Genomic DNA, 22,565 nt, shown 5'->3' on the forward strand with positions numbered 1-22,565 from the left:
AGGGGGTATGAATAACCAATCCCTGATGATTTTTCCTACCATAGAGCTAAGAAGAAGAAAAGTAGTCCCTCTCAAAAAGCCTTTCCCTTTGGCATCATGATCTGAGCTCCTTCCTGCCCCTGCCTCTGTGTTTCAAATGTTTTCTCCACCCTTCTCTAAATCTCAGCATCTCTTTTCTCTTCACTGTGGCAGTCTGCACATTTGAGACTCACTGAGTGCTGAGATGATGATAGAGGCTAGAGACACAAGGGTGCCACCATCAAGAAAAGTGATCCAAGAGAGACCAGAAGTTGTCTGGTTCCCCACCATCGATCACTCTTTGTGAGGAGACACGACTCGGTCTATCAAGAGAGCTGCCTTTGGTCTTTCAATAGTTTGTCCCCAGTGTCACAGCTTTTAGTATTGGAGACAGAGAGAATGATAAGCTGGCAAGGCAAGAAGAAGAAACAGCAGTAGGAGGGGATGGGGCAGAGCTCAACTTCAAATAAGACAAAGATGTTTCCATATGAATAAAACAGTGTCTGTGAAATGAAGCAAATGCACTTGGAGAGATGGTAGAGAGGAAGATAACTACTTGCCATAGGTAGGTAGTGGAGATAAGAAAGTGAAGACATGGTTTAAGAAGCTTGCTTTAAAGGGGAAGAATTGGCAGGTAACAGACAAAGTACAGAGTTAGTGTTTGAACCTCATATGTATTGTTCCAGGATTCCAGAGACATAAGCATGATCATGGGCTGGTGAGAAAGAATAAGTAGAGAGATATAGAGATGGATAACACAAAAGAAAGAAGGCACAAAACTGGAGGGGGAAACATCAAGTGACACAGCCATTCCATGTCCACCCCATGAGCCACTCCACAGAGATCTAGACTAGTGCCTGTAACTGTCCACTCAAAAGGACAACAACAGTCCCCAACTTAGCCCAGCAGTTATTTGCACCAAAAGCCATAAAGTAATATCACTTTTCCCCCTACTCTCATATTTTATGGTTATTAACCAGTTTTCTGAAATCAAAATTTAACTACTATTCCCATCATCTCTCACCATGACTATTCAACTGTTCCCCCTCTTCCATCCTTGAGCCCTCATAGTTTATTTTCCACACAGCAGCAGCCAGCTTGCTGTTAGCAAAATCCAAGGCAGATGATGCCACTCTTTAACCTAAAACCCTTAAAAGTCTTCCCATCTGACTCAAAAGAAAAGCCATGACTTTAGCCTACAAGGTCCTGTGAGGTCTGGCATTCTTACCCCTCCCTGCTGCCTCCTCTAGTCTGTCTTTGCAAGAGGAGGGTCAGGAACAGAAGGAAATGCACATCTGCTCCAGCTTTGCTTTCTTTTTCTGAGAAATAAAAGGCCATCTGCCAAGATGAAAAAGGGAGGTCATAGGTTTTGAAGAGGTGGGAAGAAAACATGTGAGAGTTCACAAGAATAGCTGCTCAGCAAAATGTGACAGGGAGATGACCTAAAATAAGTGAAGATTCATCAGATTGCAAGCCATGCATTTCCGTGCCACCTGTTCACATGACTGGCTGGTTTACCCTGGCTAAGCCCTGGAGCAGGAGCAGAAAAGGCAAGTAGAATCCAGATTGGGATTTTTTTTAGGGAGTGGTGCAGCAAAAGGACAAGGGTTTGTTTGGACGTGGTGGATTGTTAGGGGCTGAGGGTAGAAGAAAACTCTCGTAAGGGAAGGGAGATAGGGAAGCTTTCCTTCAGGACCTTTCATAAGGAAACTGACAGGCAAACCTCATAGGAAGCTCAATGCAAGTACTCTCCAGGCATAGGGTTCCCATCCCCCAATCTCGGTAGAAGAGTCAACACCAGACTGATTCCAAAAGGCATGAATTTAAGTGTCCTTCCCTTGCATTCATTAAATCAATAGTCACCTAATTTAGATTTTCACAGACTAAGACTTCTGGGGATTGTCATACATAAATTCAACTTTAATGAAAACAAGATCTAAAAGGGTAATGTCAGAGATCGCTTCAGAGAGAAGCGTGGCTCCTGAATTCCCCAGGAGATCTAAATAAGTCATCACAATTTATATAAAAATTAAAAATGTAGGAAGTGGCTTAGAAATCATTGCAAAGAAAATTCCCTCTCTGGACATACACCAAAGTAATTCTTAAATCCTTTTTAGGCCTTTGGGCTTGACATTTATTAACAAGTTCTAAATCTATTCATCAGTGGATTTCTTAGTCTTTCAACCTGCGGAAAGTTTTTCCAAGTATTTTGTTTCCACCAAAACTAAAGTCATATGTCAACTGATTCTTGATGCTGCATATGTAAGGATCATGTAAGTCCTCCAAGTTTTTTATAGCAGAGCCCCATTTTACCTACTGGGTACCAAACTGTCCCTGGCAATATACACATTCATGGGAAAGCAAACTAAATATATCAGAAGGTCACCAGATAATCTGGAAGTCATCAATAAATAAAAATCTCCCCTAACTAAAATACTTATTCTTGGAAAATGGGAGTTCATTAGAACTTCTCTCGAAGCCAATTTTGCGCTCCATTTTTTAACACAAAAGGAAGACTCCATGTCTGTGTAATCCCTTTAATAATCAAATGCAAATACACTTTTTTGAAGTTGAAAGTTTCATTGTCAGTGAAAAAGAGTGTATAATCATAATCTATTTGATCCTGTTTTAACTCTGTTTTAAGTGTCTTTTGTACTGTTTCACCAGTACTAGATTAATGGCTACTAATAAAATTATTTTCTTTTGCATAAGGAAAAAAAATGGTTTTACTCTCATAAAGTCAAATTTTACCTGTGGTTCACTCCCTTTAACTCTCAATGAAGCTACTCACCAATGGCCTCTTTTTTTTTTTTTTTTTTTTTTTTTTTTTTTTTTTTTTATATTTGAGACCTGTTTTTTTTTTTTTTTTTTATTTTTTTTTTTTTATAAATTTTATTGTTATATTCCCCATACAATTGCAGCTCCCCATTCTGACCCCAATCCCTCCCCTCCCGCCCCCGCCCCCCTACAAGTGTCTCTGGTTCATAGTTTTTTGTTGATTTTGATTTTCACTTTCTTATAGTTATTCATTTTCCTGGTCCCTTATTTAAGTTTTCTAGATTCCTGCTATGAGTGAGACCATCCGGTATTTTTCTTTTTCTTTTTGGCTTATTTCGCTGAGCATGATCCGAATGGCCAACAGGCATATGAAAAAATGTTCAACATCACTTGTCATCAGAGAAATGCAAATCAAAACTACCATGAGATACCATCTTACACCAGTGAGAATGGCACATATTAAAAAAACTAGCAACAACAAATGTTGGCGAGGGTGTGGAGAAAAAGGAACTCTTCTGCACTGTTGGTGGGAGTGCAAACTGGTCCAACCACTGTGGAAAGCTGTGTGGAGATTTCTGGACCTACTAAACATAGAGCTTCCATATGACCCAGCAATTCCACTCCTAGGTATTTACCCAAAGGACACAGAAACATCAATTCCAAAGAACACCTGCACCCCTATGTTTATAGCAGCACTGTTTACAATAGCTAAGCTTTGGAAACAACCCAAATGCCCAAAAATAGATGACTGGATCAAGAAGATGTGGTACATATATACCATGGAATATTACTCAGCATTCAAAAAAGATAAACACATGCAATTTGCTGCAACATGGATGGCACTGGAAGGGATCATGCTCACCAATGGCCTCTTAATGCCAACCAGATCTCTCTTGAGTCTCTGCCCCACTTATCTTAGTTTTCCACCCTCTTCCTTGGCATTCTCTACTCCTGTGTTAGCAATGAACTTTCTCCAGGAGCCATGTTTCCTTTCTGTCCCTCTGGGTTGTCTTCTTCATCCCTCTGTGACTCTCCTTCCTCCAGCTCATTTCTGATTCAACCCTGCACTGTCTGGACTTCAGTTACTCTCTCCACACTGACTCCTCAAGATCTCTCACTGCCTTACATCCCTAGAAGCCCAAGCTACAACTATAACAGCCTCACAATGAACATTTCCCAAAAGTAATCATCCTCTTCCTCCCAGTTATACCTGCTCATTCTTTCAGTTGACTTAGCCAGAAGTCCTTGGAACTCTTCATTCTACATTATCCCGCACATTCATTCACCAATAACAATTTAAATGTTTCAGGAACGTTATATAAAATCTCTTCTTGAGTATTTCAAATAAATCTGCAAGGTAAGGATGATTATGTCCATTTTACAGATGATGGTTTAGATAATTTTGGTAAATATCCAACAAGTGATAAAAAAAAAAACTGAACCTAGGATTGTCTGACTCTAAAGTCCATGGTCTTTTCACAAACCAAGTTGTCTAAGCTAGGCTATGGGAAACCACAGCACACATGCTGAATCTGGCTTGCCACCTGTTGGAAGCCTTGTTGGAAAACAACTATGCTCATTTTTTATATACTGTCTGTGGCTGCTTTAGAACTACAACTGCAGGGGTGAGTAGTTGCAACAGAGACCCTATAATTACTATGTGAGCCTACAGGAAAAATAAATTTCCAATTCTAAACCTGTGCCAGCCTCAAATTACATCTTCCTAGTTACAGCAGCAACCTTCTAGCTGGTTTCTCTTCCCATAGCCTTTATCTCCTCCAATTCATCTTCAACGTCGAAGAATAAAAGTCTTATTTATGCCACAACTTTTTGTATAAAATACAACATCCTCATCAATGTATACAAGTCACTGACATCCTAGTTCCTTCCTTCATCCTATTCAATAACTGATTTCCATTAAAGACAAAGTGAAATAGTGTATATTCCACCCCAAAAGACCAAATGGTTTCATTTCTGTATTTTTTCACAAATATTCTCTTTACTTGGAAAGTACCTAAATCCTACTTCATTTCTCTGTTTTGTTTTGGTTTTTTTTGGTATTATGATGGAGATGGCCATGGGGATAGGTGAAGATGGAGGTGGAGATGTGAATGGAGAGGGGGGTGAATAATGGGATGGAAATGGGGTGGGCATGGAGATAGAGGGGGAGATGGACATGGGGGCAGGACCGAGATGGGGATGGGAGTGGAGATGGGGGTGGACGTGGGAAAGGAGATGGGGCTGAGGACAGCATACAAATGAGTATGAAGAGGGGGTAGGGAAGAGGTTAGAAATGGAGATGAATATGGGTTTGGGGGTAGAAAGAATGAGACAATTCAGTGATTTTCTTGTCCAGCACTCCCTGTACCATTCACTTCTGGAAGATGGGGAAATATCCAGTGTATATACCTAATACCAACACCTACCAGCACTCCTAGCTCAATGCTAAATGAATTAAATAATTTTAAGTGACACAGAGACCTTGCAAAGAGGCCAAGCTAGTTAATAGGTAGTTAATAGTGAAAAAAATTCTTGTTACTTTCTGGGAAAACACAACCTTTATAGAATCTGAGAGGCTTTGTGAAAATGTGACTGGGCATAAAAAGAAACAAGCATAGAAAAGAACATTCCTGAAAAAGATACAAGTTCTATTTTGAAAAAGAAACAGGAAATAACATGCACCTCACATAATTCTTTTCTAATGACTGGACTATACACCAGGAATCACTAAACCACGAAAAAAAGGAAGTACCTGTAACTCTGAACTTTGGGCAGGCTCGACAAAATATTTTTCCTCATGGGACACTCAACTCATTAAAGAAAAGCAAAAAAAGAGAGAGAGAGAGTTTTATACAAGTAGGGGTAAAGAGGCACAAAGAATTGACCCAGTTTCCAAAATAAACATTATGCTTTAAGCTCTCTCCATCTGGCTAAAACTAAAACCAGAAATGAAAATCAGCATGTTCACACTCCATTTCTTATCTACACCACAACAGCAAGGACAAAAAAATGTTTAACATATAACTTAATATTTTATCAGTCACCTGAAGTCTCGCATTATGATTTATAGAGAATTTTTTTTTTAATTTTGAAAAAAGATAACTTACTCTTAAGCCCGCCTGGACATCCATCTGGGCCAAATATCCTTCTGAGTCCTGACTGGCAGGTCGTACAGATGTCTCCCTGCACCCCATTCCTATGTCCTGAGGCAAATGTTTTTCATTTTTCTTTCCTGGCTGCCTAATTTCTGTATAGAAAAGGATTTCTCTATCTAAGAGCATATTTTCTTGTCTCCTTAACTATCCCCACTCGTAACTCTACAGAACATATTCCATACAAAATACATCTTCTTGTCCACAAAGCACCTTGCAATACACATTAAAACTGTTAAGTGACATCTTTTCTTTCACCACATTAACCTTATCTCCAATAACCAGCCCAATTTTATGGAAAGTACCATAAGTGTACTAACGGAATCCAAGATATGTAGAATGTCAACACCGAAAGTAGCTTAAAAAGTCACTGAATTCAATTCCTGTATTTCACAACTGAAAACATTCAAACCCAGACAGATGCAAAGACTCTCCAAGGACACACACAGGCCTTTTCCCTCAACTTAGTCTACAATTTCCTAGTAGATGCAAAGACTCTCCAAGGACACACACAGGCCTTTTCCCTCAACTTAGTCTACAATTTCCTAGTCTCTGAGTCTCATCATCTTCTATTTATTTCCTTTTCCAGTGGAAAGATATAAGGGCAATGCCCAGAGTCTCAGCATGGCTTTATCTGACCCCAACAGAGGAGGTTAAATGAGTTTATCAACTGGAGAATATGATACATGGAATCAGTCTCCTCTGCATGATGGTGAGTGACCAGTATGAGCTAAGTGCTCCCTAGTGGCACCAAAACACCCACATGGAGGTTCAAATTTCCCTTCATGCATATTCCACTGGCAGTGTGCTGCTATGCTTCTAAATGGGCTAACCCACTTATCTACTGCATTATAAACCATATCAGTCACTTACAGAAAGTTCTTAGACTGCTTGAGCAATCATCAGTTACTCCTAAAAAGTGCAGGTAAGCATTATTATGACTGTATTTCCTGTCTAACAATTCTACCTCAGCAATTTTCATAACCATACTTTTCAGTGTTGCTTTCTTTCACCTTATAAACACTTGGTTTGCACGGCATCACAGATTCTGATATTCACATACCACGAAAGTAAGGTTGCCTCATTTCTGCAAGCAGGCAACGTGGAAATGTAAAAAAAAAATGGTTTTTCATAAAATAAACACCCAAAGTCCAGCCTTATAACCCTTTGAAATGTGTTGTCTATCTATTTACCAACGTACTGAATATTTGGTAGTGTATTAAAACAAGCAAAATATGTAGAGATATGGGAGAGAGAGAGAGATAAATTATAAAGGCACAAAAATTATATATGGGAAAAAGTTGATGAAGCATATTTTTATATGTCTCATTTTTATAGATGTTTATGAAAAAATACAAATTATAGTCTTTTATAATGATTGGGTTAAACCAAATACAATTTATGTGATTGTTTAGTAATGAAGAAAGAACCCAGTAAGCAATCACTTCCTTAATAAATCTTTAGAAGAAGATTCATAAAAATAAATTAAGATAAAAGGATAATCATATCAGAAAAATTCCATACTGATATTCATAAAAACAAATCATCGGTGTACTAAGGTGCTTCCTAAACAGAACAAAACTAGTCAATCTGCTAATCTTTGGGGAAAAAGAAAAAATTAGTAGGGGCTGAATAATAAGAATTATTATTGCAAACCAATAAGAATGTATAAATGAAATGGGTTAGAAAACATTTCAGGAGGGCATCATTAAGTACTAACTAGGCAAATTGGCAGAGATTGCCCACATCTTGATCTAAAAGGAAAAAAAGTATGCTGTTTTCCACAACAGCTGCAGAATTAAACTGCAGAACATATTCTCTTTCACAAAAGTCCTTTGGTAGTGAATTTCGTGAATGTCAGCAGAGTAGTCAAGCTCATTCATGAGTGGACAGAAACAAGAATGCGAATGAGAGGTCTCTCCTGGGGAAGTAGTGGCTGCTACCAGGGCCATGGAATTCACTCAAGGCAGAAAGCATGTTGAAACTGAGCAAAGACAAATCTGAGGCTGAGAAGGCATGATGGTAGACATATGCTGAAATGAAAAAAAAAAAAAAAAAGCCTTTCCAATGTGTGGAATCTCAGCAGAAGATTTTTCAACTTGAGCACACAAGGAAACACAGGATTGAAGTCTAAGAAATTCCTAGCAAGTATGAAAATTCCCCTGACCTTGCTGACATAGAAAGCATCAGAGGGAACATGGCAACTGGGATGGAGGGGAGTTCATAGTAATAAATTTTGTTTGAAGATTCGCTATCAATAAGAAGAACCGTAAGACCATGTGCCTACCTAGGAGTCCTGATGTAATTCAGCATTAGACAGGAAAGAAGCTACAGTCAGAGAGGAAAGGCCATTCGAAAAAAAGAGGGCTCAGCAAGGACGCAGCATGATTATTTCAGATGATTTTCTCTGGAAAGAAGAGGCAATCATTGACAGGTAGGGATAACTGTTCTTAACCGAATACCGGCAGCTGGTCACCATCAACCTATTCTGATAAAACATTTTTCTCACTTATTGATTCAGAAGGTTACAAGTGATGCTTCTCCAACAGCACAGATTACTGGAATCCAGGACAATTAAAACAGGAACCTTTCTATTTTTTAGTTTCCTCTTCCATCCCTCCCTTCACACACACACACACACACACACACACACACACACACACACACACACACCTAAACCATGGGCAAGGTCTATGGCTGATAACACATTTGGGTTCTGGGAAAACTGGTGGTTTGTGTTTATTTCCCTTGGTGTTATTGTAGAAGGGAAACAGACTAAAATTTTTAAACAGCTGCAACAGCCATCTTTGGCAGAGACTTTTAGGCATGTGTGGCTAATAAATTTTAGAATTTTAGGGGGATACTTAACAATTCATGGGTCTTGAAAGTTTTCTACCATCTTCTTGGATTGCTACAAAGGAAATATACCATGAAATTACTAAGGAATTGAGGGCTAAAAGGAAATTAAAAGGCATCTCCTTGGAAAATTCTGGCTATAGAAACTGCACTTGTTAAGAGATATACAAAGAAAAACCAAAACAGGCAAAAAATGTCAAAATTGATTTGTGTACAAAGAAAACTCGTGCTCAGATGCTGAAAGGAGACAGTGAAGGCAAAAGACTGACTTTAAAACCAGGTCTTCATGTTGAAATCAAGATAAGAACTGAAGAAAAGGAAAAGAAGAGAAAAGAAAGAAATTTCAATATAAGTGTAATTTGGCAATACAGGACGTCAAGGAGTGAACCCAACTCTGAACTAAGTAAAGTCCTGAAAATTCTACTGAATTAAAAATTTCCAACATAGGTAGATTCAAAAAGTAGGTAGCAAAAAGGGAGAGAAAGGATGGTTGGTGCTTGCACTGACTAACTAGCCTCTTGCATCTTAGAGACTTTGGGTTGGAGGATACCAATTGAAGGTATCACACAGTGATAGTGGAGTCACCTTGGCTTTCAAAAAAAGGAAATGGCAAAATTCAGTGTGCATTTTCCTGGTGTGTATCTTCATGAAATACTTAATGGGGGGCCTCCATAATGGCACAAGGGGCCTCAGCACTATGAAGCTATCAGCAGCCTCTGCAGCAGGAGTTCAATCCCTGACCGGAGAGCTAACCCAGACGGCACAGCAGACCTCTTCTGTCTCACCCGCTTGTCTCCTCAGCAGTGTATTTCAGTCAATCTGCCTGTTCTGCTCCCCACTCTGTCTCTGGTGAATCTTCTTTCCCACCCCACCACATACCTCTGGCTTACACCTCAGTTCTTGTATGCATAAATAAATTAAATAAATTTAAAAAAAAATCAAGACCTAATGGGGTAGATCCTTATGATGACCATCAGGGACATCTTCAAATTCATTAATTCATAAAATAAATTTAGATTGATTATGGCATTAAGAATCTTTCAGTGGTTGGGTATACAGGAGCCAAAAAAAAAAAAATCACAAGACAGGCAAAAGTTCTGCTCCCATGGAATTTGCATTCCGAGGAAAAAGAAACACTGTGAATGTGACTTTGGAACTTGGTAGGTTCAATGAAGATAAAGGATAAAGGGCATAGGATAAGGGTGATTGGTACTGAGGTTGTTTGGTACATAGTTCCTTTATGTTCTGCTTGATATGATCCAATCACTCTTTTTTATTAAAAAAATTTAATTTATTTATACAAGAACTGGGGTACAAGCCAGAGGCACGGGAGGGTGAGAGAATTCACCAGAGACAGAGCAGGGAGCAGAACAGGCATACAGACCAAGGAGCAGAACAGGCAGATAGACCAAAAACACTGCTGAGGGGAGCAGCTGGTGAGACAGGAGAGGTCTGCCATACCATGTGGTTATGTCCCTAGAAGGCTGGGAATCAAACCCGCGCTGCAGAGGCTGAGGACAACTCCACAGCGCTGCACTCAACCTGCTGCACCACCGGGGAGGCCCAATCTCTCTTTTTTTTTTAAGATTATTTATGCATACAAGAACTGGAGCACAGGCCAAAGGTGTGGGGGTTGGGTGAGGAACAGAACAGGCAGATTGACTGAAATACACTGCTCAGGGGAGCAGCGGGCAAGTCCCGAGAAATCTGCTGCGCCATGTGGTTCACCTCCCTAGCTAGGGATCGAACTCATATTGCAGTGGCTGCAGATACCTTCATAGGTTGCATCTTAACCCCTTGCACCACCAGGGAGGCCCCTGATAAGATCCAATCTCAATCTGACAGTAAGACATGCAGTTTTTGGTCCCTTTGAAGACCACTCTCCATACAAGAACACCATCAAGACATTTAATATTCAAACATGCATGCTAAATTCTAGAGATTCTTGTCATTGTCAAACAAATTTATATCTACCAATCCTTACATTCTCTCAGATAGATACATATATAACCTAGCATGTTTATAATGGACCTTAGATTTATAACCATTTTACCAGTTTTAATTTTTAAAACCTGCATAAATTCCTGAATTCAGGAATTCATTTATTAAGTAAAATATTTTCTAAACTATGCATCTCACATCCAAGCCATCTGCATTTTTAAAACGTAATGCATTGCCAAGAAAAACAATGGACTGTGCCAGATGCCGCCTGTCTAGTTGCTGGTCTCCCTTGAAAAAAGCTATACCAGGTACAACACTGTGAATAGAATTAAATCCCTGAGTTCCTATTCTGATTTTTATAACATTCTATCCACACTGTTGTTCATGTGTTAATATATCCTAAAAAGTAAAATGTATTATTTTGCAATTCTATTTTCCAAGGCTAAATTAAAAATTAAATCAATGCAAATGACATGGGTTAAACACCATCTGAACACAAAGCAATTTCACTTTCACCTGCCAGAGATTGTAATCTAAAAAACTGCCACACCAAGAAAGTGAATCAAATAAAACATTTTTCAGAAGGTACTTACAGCCAACCATCATCATGGCCACCGAAAACATCTTCTCCACATCTGTGGTAGGAGCTATGTTTCCAAATCCTATGGTTGTAAGGCTTGTCATGGTAAAGTAGAGAGAGGACACGTAGAGTGAATCCTTGCTGGGGCCTCCTTCCCAGATCCCTGCACTGGTGTTATATCGGTATGGAGTCCCAATGCTCAAGGCCAACTGGTAGAGCCAGCTGTCTATTTGGATGGTGTTCGTGACTTCATCGATGACCTCGTAGTCCCCGATGCTGTACCAGATACAAGCCAGCCAGTGGGCAACGAGACCAAACACACACACCAGGAGCACAAGGACAGCGGCTCCATACTCCAAGTAATGGTCCAATTTCCTAGCAACGCGACCCAGTCGCAAGAGACGCACCACTTTTAACGAACTGAAGAGACTGCTGATGCCCTGAATAAAAGAAAAGAAATGATGGGACATTTTTAGGAAAGAAAAGACTTAAGAAACAAAACAATAGCTCATTTCATGAACTTTAACACCCATTTATATACTAAGAACATACACATAATACAACTCATAACTATGAATGTAAGTCAGCAAAAAATGGCTGAAATAATAGGAATTTTTAAAAATCAGATTCCCTCCCACCCTGAAATATTTGTGAAATATTAAATAAAACAACTTTTCCTTGGGGTAAACCCAATTTATCTCTTAAGTGTAATGTAAATATCACAGGGAAACACTAAAGAAGAAAACTGCTTAAAAGCAATACAGAGAGGAGAGAAATAGGGTGGTACATTCAGATCTTTTATTTCTTCTTCCTATAAAACTTTCCGACTGCTCTAAAAGATTTAATAATAAAAATTTATAATAGTTACAAACAGCAAAACTTCTGAAAAAGGAATCCCAATCTTACTTGGAGCAAACAGGAAAATATTTGGTACATGTGAGAAGGAGCACATGTCATTGCTGGCTCCACTACCTGCTGTCACATGACAAGCACTAAATCTGGAGAGCTCTGGAAAAGTGAAAAGAGTTGAGCCTGGTGTGGAATATAACCTAGTAAACCCTCGCAACAGTCATAGAAAAGTATGCCATAAGGGAACAGCAGCAAGAAAATTTATATCTTGTTGAGACATTTCAAACATCAAATATAGCATCATCCAAATGGAAACAGCATAGACTTTTCTTCAATCAAGGAAGATCTCAGAGTTCCTTCATTTGGAAGGATATAATAAGCCACCAGCAAATAGGGTAACTGCAGTCCTGATGCTGGGAGGTAAGACAGTGCAGTGATCCTGGACGCCTCTCAGCTGACTGTCACCTCCCAGTCCCACAGAGTCCGTGACTTCCTTCATGCTAATTCTGTCTCCCACAGGGGAATCTATCAGAACTAACTCTGAGCTAAATTCTGACCAACAGGAGGAATTGGTTGGTGTAGTGGAACAGATGTTACATTAATAAGACTCTAATTATGGCATCATAAAATTCTTGACAAGGTGAAAAAGGTTAAAAATGCATTTGATGGTGCTATCTGTATGGTAATGAATGCAGGGGGGAGGGCAAGAGACACAGGAGACCTTCTGGAAGAGGAAGAGCAGCAGGAGCATCCTGAGAGTTTTCTGTCTCAACCTGGATATCTGTAAGCCTGGCTTCATTTCCATTTCTACACTCAACTGCTGTGCATACAGACAGTCTTAAATTCTCATTTCATTTGAACACTCAAAGGGGGCGGGGGAGGTATTAAACTTTTGGCAGTTCAAGAGAGCAGCATTAATAAAATTCAAAAGATGAATTGGTACAACTCAGTGACATGAGACGTTGAAAGGTGAAAAGATTCAACGGTTTGGAAGCTCTCGAGACGGAACTATGCAGTCGTGAACAACAAAGACAGCCGTAAGCACTTATTGAGAACTTCTCTGGGCTAGACTCTGAGGGACAGTAAGATAAAAATGCCTAGCCTGGCTCTAAAGAAACACAGCCAAAAGGCAAGAAAAGTTCAAACAGAGTAAAATTTAAAAATAAATAGCAGTATTGTTATAAATGGTATTCTTTGGTTAACTCAATTTTTTTTAAAAGATTTATTTATTTTTATACAAGAACTGGGGTACAGGCCAGATGTGCGGGAGGGTGAGAGGATTCACGGGAGACAAAGCAGGGAACAGAACAGGCAGACTAACGAAATACACTGCTGAGGGGAGCAGTGGGCGAGACAGGAGAGGTCTGCTGCACCATGTGGGATTCTCGCCGGTTGGCTGGGATTGAACCCGCACTGCAGAGGCTGCGGACAGCTTTACAGAGTGGTGCTCAAACACCTGCGCCACGAGGGAGGCTCTAACTCAATTTTTTAAAGTAACTGTGGTACTTCCATTTAAATACTGCAGAGAAAAAAATCATTTCTACCAGCATTCTTTTCTCACAAAACAGAAAGAAGGAAAAATAGAAAGGAAAGCTTGATCTCCACTCAACCTAAAATACAGTCACAAATCTCAACTGGAATGCTAAGAATCAGAGTCTACTAGAATTAACTCCAAATGGTGGAAGGACCTCTAACTTAGACAGAACTCTCCCAAAGCAGGTGACTTGCACCCCCCTCCAGAGAGACCTGGTCACGAGTCCACTCAACCAAAGCAAATATTTTCTGTAGCCATGTTCACCACCACTTAAATAGTACAAAATACTTTCCAAGCATTGCAATTTCTCTGTGATGGAGTCTGTTAACACCCCTTTCTCCTGGGCTTTAACCAGGTCCCCAGCAGATATCTCCAAAATCATTTTCTAGAGCTACTTTCTTCATGCTTCTATAATATATTAGGATTCTCATCATGATCACCCTTGGTCCCCTTGTGGTTGATTTACTGCATTTCCATGTTTCAACTGGCTTCTCTATATGGATGATTCATTCACAGACCCACTTCTCAGCACAAAACTGTTCCCCAAGTTCCTGAAATAGAGCCAAACAACTGTGATACATTTCCATTTAGATATACCAGAGGTGTTCAGAAGGTAAGGTCCAAAATGGAACCTTTTGCTTCTCCTGAATCAGTTCTCCATCTGCTACTCTCCTGATGTGTAAATGACATTATTCTCTACCCAGCCTCTCAGCTCTGGGGCTATGCCTGAACTCCTCCCTTTCCCTGCAGCATCAGGCCAGCAATCAAGTCCTTTGGTTCTCACAGTTCAAAGTGCCTGAGTAAGTGCTCCAAATATATACTAATAAACTTCTCCAAAATTTCCCTTCCTTCCTAGTCCTAAAGTCAAGCCTTGGTTATGACCTCATGATTTTTCTCAGTTTTGTGACAGGAATAGCCTCTCCATCAGCCACCCAACCTCTATTCTCACGCCATTTAATTCACAGATCACAGTATATAGGCTACCAGCATGCTAATTTTTAGATCTCATATATTTAATCACGTCCCTCTCTGTTCTAAAATCGTTAATGGTAGCTAGTTAACTATAGGATTAAGTACCAACCCCCTACTATGACACACAGAGCCCTATAGGACCTGGCACCTTTCTACCTCATAAGCATCACTCCCACAAACTCTTCCTCGTGCTCTCTGGACTCCTGCCAGACTCATCTTGGCTTAGTTCCTACAGCTGCTTTATGCCACATTATAAGTTGTTCCTTTTGCTTAAAGGGTTCTTCCTCTTTCCCCTACCCCCAACCCCCACCCCCACAACCTTCTTGGTGGCCTCAGCCTTACTAATAGTATATGATGAATATTCCTTGCTCCATGTGTATTTGGACAGCTCCCTCCACCCAGGATCTGCTCTACCATACTCTCTCCTTCTCCCCCACCATCAGTTAGGTGACCTTCCCTGGTATTATACACACTTTGCAGATCTGTTAACAGTTCTTACAGTTCATACATGAGCATGTATGACATCCAGGAAACTAGAAACCTCTTAAGTATATCTAGTGTTAATTACAAAGTTTATCATATAGTAAGCCATCAATACATTCAATATAAAACAAAAAAAGTTTTTTTAACAAAAGAAAATGTGAGTGAGGTTAACTTGGAGAGCTTCAGTTAGTAATAAACTAAATATGATTGAACAACATAATGTGGGCAAGAAGACAGACAATGAGACTTTGAGCTGCATTAATAGAGGTATGGCATCTAACATGAAAGAGAAATTATCCTTAGCTTCTCCCCTTTCCAGAACACACTTGTAGGAGATACAAAGAATATATTCAAGAGGACTGGAATAGGAAAGGCAAAAGGAAATGGAAAAAAGGAGACAGGGACAGAGCTCAAATACACAGGACATGAGCATTGAGCTCATTCTGCAGAATCCTAAAGTAGGTGACCTGAATCATAGTTGGACCTGCAGGGACAGAAGAACGCAACAAAACTTCAGCAAGCCTGTAACTACACTTCCACTCAGTAAACCAACCAGAAAGCAAGATCACTCACTCATTGCTACTTAGAAAAGACAACCAAGGTGATTGTGATATTGTTCCAAGAGTTTTATATATAAAGTTTAATTTTGTTAGTAATCCTATTTGGTAGGTTTCAATACAAAAACATAGCCCAGAAGAGGTAAAGGAGTTTGACTATGTTCATGCAGCTACTAAAAGAAGGTGCCAAGATTCAAAAACAAGCAGTCGGACTCCAGTCCCCTTGCTCCTAATCACTTCCTGACTCACTCGGAAGTTCACTGTATCTAAGCATAATGTATAATTTAACTTAGCACATCAGTGTCTCATTAGTAGCTGAAACGTGTATTTTCTACATGACTGAGTGAAGGAAAGTAAATACCTAGTCACTCCCTTACACCCAACAGGCACAGCAGTGGCCTACAATGCAGTCTCTGGAAGCCCTAGATTTCTATCTAGTCTGAACCACCTCATTTCATCCTCATAATAGCAGCATTTCTGCCTCCATTGGTCATATAAGGTTAAAAGACTTGTCCCAAGTCATACAAGGAAGGAATGGAAGCATTTCTCAGGTCTAATCCTTTGGATTCTTAGTGCATTTCCCATAAGAACAAAGTATTGTTGAGCCTTCCTGTCATCACTGTAATATTAATAATCAATACAATATTAATCTTCCTATAAAGCAGGATTGATCCTATTCTACAGAGTCTTATAGACATTAGATTAAATACAATGTCTTCTGAAGGTCTTCAAGGTCCACAATCCTGTCTACAACTTCCTTTGCAATAGCAATAGGGCTCAGGTCAAACCAAACTACTTTTTGCTCCCAAACATAATCCCAAGATTTATCCTTGAATTTGTCCACAATATACTAGTGTATGAGAAATCCAGAAACTGTTATTTAAAATTAATAATACCCAAGTAGGAAAATCTAATTTATTTGAATTTTTTTCACAAACTCATTCTCTAATCTTTTGTATCATTAATTATGATTTCTGGCAATCATAAAAATCAGGATTGAGAGTAAGATGACTTGGTTTTAAAATATGAGGAAGTACTTAAAACTGGAAACAATTCTAGTGTCCATCTCCAGGAGAATGAATATATTATCACATATTCACTTAATGGAATACTATCCAAAAATGAACATGAACAGACTAGAACTATATGCAAAAAAGAGTAATGAATCTAAAAGCATTATATTGAGCAAAAGAGACCAGACATAAATGAATTTGTGCTGCATGATTCCACTCACAAAGAGTTTATAAGCAAGTGGAACTGAGAGTGGGGGGTAGGAGCAAAGTGGGGAGGACCCCAACGGTCTATGGCAAAGGGACACAGTGGTGGGTGGGGTGTGGTGATGCACATCTGAGGAGGTGTGATCCTATTCCCCTGAATCCTCTACAGTAATAATCTGGCAATAATCTGTTTCTTAATATGGCTAGTAATTACTAGATATGTATACTTTATGAAAATTCCTTGAATGTTACACTTAAGGTTGGTGTAATTTACTTTAAACATGTTATTTTTAAACATTAAGAAAAAAGTTATGGAAAGCCCAATAGTCACTGCTTTGTTAGGTTAGCATTTCACCACAGTACACAGTGCAGATGAATGCTCTCTCCCGCATCATCTGCCACCAGAGTTACATTCAACAGTATATGTAAAATAAGGGGACTCCCTGGTGGCGCAGGTGGTTGAGGGCAGCACTGTGAGGCTGTCCACAGCCTCTGCAGTGCCGGTTCGATCCCCACTGGCCTTGGAGCAACCCACATGACAAGCAGACCTCTCCTGTCTCGTCCGCTGCTCCCCTCAGCAGTGTATTTCTTCAGCCTGCCTATTCTGTTCCCCGCTCTATCTCTGGTAAATCCTCTCACCCTCCCATGCATCTGGCCTGTACCCCAGTTCTTGTATAAATAAAATAAATCTTTAAAAAAATTTAACAGTGTGTATAAAAGAAGAGATGTTTCTTATTTTACAACTCACCCTGTACCTTTTAGATTATTGGGCTACAAATTGTATTTCATTCCTTGTTAGAAATTACTTTACCCACATGGTAACAATGGACACCTACAAGCAAATCCTCAAAAAATTCCCTCCTTCTGAACTACTGTCATTTTTATAACAACTTCTTGATTCTCGACTCATCCAAGTTTTACTACTCATTCGTTTTCTGCTTCATTTCACTCCACATTGTCCAATCCTTCTGAGCCCAACTGTGCACTCCAGTGACTTTCTGCCTCTATCCCAGCCTCTGAGCTCCAAACACAGAGTCCCTGAGGTTCCAGTATTCCACCTTTCTTTTTTTTTTTTTAAGATTTATTTTATTTATTTATTTATACAAGCACTGGGTACAGTCAGAAGCGGAGGAGGGTGAGAGAATTCACCAGAGCCAGAACAGGGAGCAGAGCAGGCAGAAGGACCGAAGTACACTGCTGAGGGGTGCAGCGGGCGGCAGGAGAGGTCTGCGCGCCATGTGGGACCCTCCTCCGGTGGCCGGGGAGCAGCCGGGGATCGAACTGGCGCCGCGGAGGCTTCGGGCAGCTTCGCAACACAGCGCTCAACCGCTGCGCCACCAGGGAGGCCCCCAGTATTCCACCTTTCTAAACAATTCCCTTACTTGACAAGCCCCTCAGGCCATAGTAGCCTGGAAAAAAAAATCCAGGAGAGAGCTTTGTTTTTCTAACTCTTCAAGATTTGTGTGTGTGTGTGTGTGTGTGTGTGTGTGTGTGTGTGTGTGTGTGTGTGGATTCCCATATTTAAGAGATGTGGGTTGTTACTAGCACAAAAATAATTATCTTACAATGACAGTCATTTAAAATTCAACTCATTTCTCTCATTTGATCCCCACTAATGACAACAGACCAATAGTGCTACCAATATCTTTTCTACCTTCTTCCTTTCTGGCTTTATAAACAGAAAACTTTCTTTCCTGTTCAAGGACACACGAAATTAAGAGGGGGGTGATAGATGCAAATACTGATTTTTAATATATAATTTTATGGCTTTTCACCTACATCTTGCTTTCTCATACAAAGGATGTTATGGTTGCTTGTTTGCAAAAAAAAAAAAAAAAAAGCTGGTCATTTCCCTCACTGTCTTCATACCCCTTAGCAATATGACTTTGCAATCTCTCCCATCAAGAGAAAGGTTCTATTTCCCCATCCCTTGGTCTGGGTTGGCCTAATGACTTGCTTTGGCCAAAAAAAGTTAGACTCCGTATCTAACCTATAGAGTTACAGTGCCTGTACTCATAGTCTTGGAACCAAGCCCAGTTGCCAAGTAAATTAGATAGACTAGGTTTCTGGAAGATGGGAACCACAAGAAAAGCCCACTGAGTCATCCATCTGAGCCAACATAGACCAGTCATTCATTGGCAGATGCATAGGCAAGCTTAGCCGAGATAAGTCAAACCTAGCCCAATTCATTAGTAATGCAGTTAGGTTACAGATTCATGACTTTTAAAAAATGGTGGCTGTTATTATCCACAGATTTTTGGAGTTATTTGTTATGTAGGAAAAAAAGGTAGCAGATTTAAATGAGCAAAAAAGCACATACACGTTTATATGCATAGAGTTTCATACTTATGTGAATTAAGATGGGGGAATACAGATACCTACTTGATATAGAGATACTGTTTTAACAAGACATTTTTCAAGCAGGTAGAATGTAGGTATGTAAAATAAAATTGAATATTCAATTACAACTTATTGTTTACCTTTTGTATTGAGAAATGTGTCACTATTTTGCTTTGCAAGGATATATATATACACCAGTGAAAATTCCATGAGAATTGAGAACTCATTATTACTTCATACATCTCCTAAGTATTTTATAAATTCAACTCATCTAAAATCTTGCCATCAACCTGACTTCAACATCCAGATTGGGATAACCCTCCCAATGACTTTGCATAATTGTTTATTGACCAATTCATCTCCAATAACCTGTCCAGTTCTTTTCAGATGCCTACTCCCATGGTCATAATTTGACCTTTCCCATATATTCAAACTTGTTCCTGTTCTGAAGACTTGAATTGAACCATTTGCTATCCTCTTCTCCATTGAGCCAGATGATCTGATTACACCACTGCAATAGTAGTTTAACCTTACTGAACCTCCAGTCCACTGATAGATTTATTTTCCCCAACCTATTAACTCTCAGGTATCCACTTTAAGTGACCCCAAAATTTCAATAACACCATACACCCTGAATTCCTTAACCTCTCTGTCTTTTCACTACATTCTCTATTAAAATCCAAATCCTGGCTCAGTTATCAACTTTCTTCATGTCTCTGTTAAGAACTGCTCAAGAAGCCATACAATAGGGTATACTGAGTCCATTATAAATTGATCATCATCAATCTCAAAGCAAGTTCCAACTACCTAGGAATTTTATTATTTTTCTTGTGAACTCATCCACTTACTATATCTCAAACTTTCTCTACTCTGCTCAAAACTTCAACTACTCCCTCCTCCTACATCTTTCCAATAGACATTTAAACATTCCATATCTCTCCCATTTAACAAAACCGTTACTACCTATCACCATCCTCCCTGTCCCTGGTCCTCTTCTAATACCTAAATAGATGTAAGTACCAGCCATCTAGTGCTTTGCAGAATAAGCAAATCAGACACCCTGAAGTAATCTCATCACCCCTCTCTGACATCCCCTATACTCAACCTATCTTAAAATTCTATTAACTTTAATTCCTGAATCTCTCAAATGTATCCACTTCTCTCCACCTACACTCTCACCACCTCAACACCTCTCTCCTTGAACTATGGAAATTATTAGTTTCAAGGCATTTATCTGACTCCATTCAATCTATTCTGAACTCTATATAAGAAGTACCTTTTCAAAAAAGCACTCCTAGTTTAAAATCATATGGAGCTTCCTACTGTTCTAAAATCTGCTTTGGTTTATACAGACCTCTATGGTCTGGCCCCTATGTACTACTCTAACCTTGTCTTTCAACTTTTAAGCTCTTTCTCCATCCAATTTTCAATTCTTTAAATATGCTATGGTCCTTTAAACATAGGGCTTATGCACTTGCTATTTTTTTATGCCCCTGTGCTTAGCCCAGGTAGCGCTATCTCTGAGCAATCACTGCTTCCTCAGGGAACTTTCCTCTCATTCTAGATGGATGTGTGTGTGCGCATGTGTTTGTGTATATACCATCCACAATCACTTCATGATCTTTGTCTGCTTATGATTATATACTTATCTTGTGCTTTGTTCACTCTTTTATTTCTAGCATACTACCTAGCATTCTTTGGCACATAGCAAGCATCAAATATTTATTGAAAGAATAATTAATTTTTTAAAAAGTAACCAATACATACATATCTCAAAATAATTTCTGACATCTCCAGTACTAATGCTATAATTAATAATTAATAGTTACTTAATCTTCATGGGTACCATATCAGGCAACTGGTTAGAAAGCACAAAACAATAATAAACTGTTTCATAAGAACTGGGTTCTGATTCTAAATAGATTTTATACATGAAAGACTATAGAGTCCATTTCCTTTTGTAGAATACAATTTAAAGACTGAAAGAAAATTACAAATTTTATTTTTTATCTAAACCTCTAATGCTGATAAACAAATTTCTCTGCCTTCTTCCTTTTTAGAATTCAGTTCTCCAAAGCATGCTACCACAAGATATCTATGGGGAAAAAATCCTAATTACTTCATGCATTAGTTAGCATGCTTCAGTAGACAATCTGAATTTAAATAACTCATGCATACCACCTGTTTTAGTCTACTTATATCCTTATCAAAACAAAGCTGCTGATAGGTAGGTAGGTAGATGATTGATAGATAGATAGATAGATAATAGCTAAAAAAGAATAGACATCTATATTCAGCAATATCAATTATGCACTGTTTTAGATGCTTCTTGTGGAAAAGACTTTCTCTATTTATAACTCAAAAATATCTTTCTCAAGGACTTGGGAGTCATCCATTTGAAATGTAATCATTAAGAAAGAGAGCACCTCTATAACCCAGTCTCTGTAGGAGGGTAGGAACCTGGCTTTTAGATGTACCAATTAGCAAACACAGATGACCTAATCACAGTGACCAACCTCCCTGTCTTTTCTTTCAGTGGAGTTGAAACACTAATGTAAAAGCATTGAACAAGTTCTTCCTTGCCATTTTTAACAAGTGTCTGGTGCAATTTCTCTTGACAGTTCCATAGAGATAAGGAAGGATCTGTCTGCCTGTTCACTGCTAGATTCTGAAATATTTAAAATACAGAAACAGTTCAATATAATTCTTGTGACAATGGATAGATGAAATTAAGCAAGGATTTTTTTTTTCATTTAAAGAATTACTGAGAGAAAATCCTCCTTGGGCCAATACCACACATTATTTGACATTACTACATCTCAGATGTCAATCTAAGTACATAGCTACAAATCACACTAAAGAGCAGAAGTGATCAGTCCTAGTGATAAAGTTTACCATATACACTGACAGGCTTCCGCACATGGAAATTTTATTTGCTAAATATAATTACTTTCTTTTTGCCTGCATATGTGAAATCAAATAGATGTGCTATTATTAAACTTAATTGTTGTATTTCAACATTGAACACAAGAAGTACAATTGATTATAAAATTCCAACAGGACCATATCTGAGCAAAAATTATGCTAATCTAATAATTTATAACTATCCTAAAATAGTTGTTATACAACCTCCTGTCATCTAGACCTCTTCATTCACTGTGACCAAACCAATTGCACTGTTTACCATACAAAAGCACAAAGAAAAGGGCCTCCAAAGAGCACCTGCACCCTTATGTTTATAGCAGCACTGTTTACAATAGCTAAGCTTTGGAAACAACCCAAATGCCC

At 39.0% G+C, this 22,565-nt stretch overlaps 1 protein-coding gene across 1 annotated transcript in view; it reads right to left on the reverse strand.

Annotated features, from left to right (window-relative positions):
* The window catches only part of KCNH5 (potassium voltage-gated channel subfamily H member 5), a gene marked incomplete at both ends in the record, with an annotated part of 246,631 nt that overhangs the window by 155,780 nt on the left and 68,286 nt on the right, over positions 1-22,565 (reverse strand). The window contains one exon of the mRNA XM_084241184.1: positions 11,339-11,765. Within this exon, the coding sequence (XP_084097310.1) occupies positions 11,339-11,765 (427 nt within the window). The remainder of the gene's footprint in view (positions 1-11,338; positions 11,766-22,565) is intronic.

This window comes from Talpa europaea (genome assembly GCF_964194135.1).
Source record: "Talpa europaea genome assembly, chromosome: 8".
Lineage (NCBI taxonomy): Eukaryota > Metazoa > Chordata > Mammalia > Eulipotyphla > Talpidae > Talpa > Talpa europaea.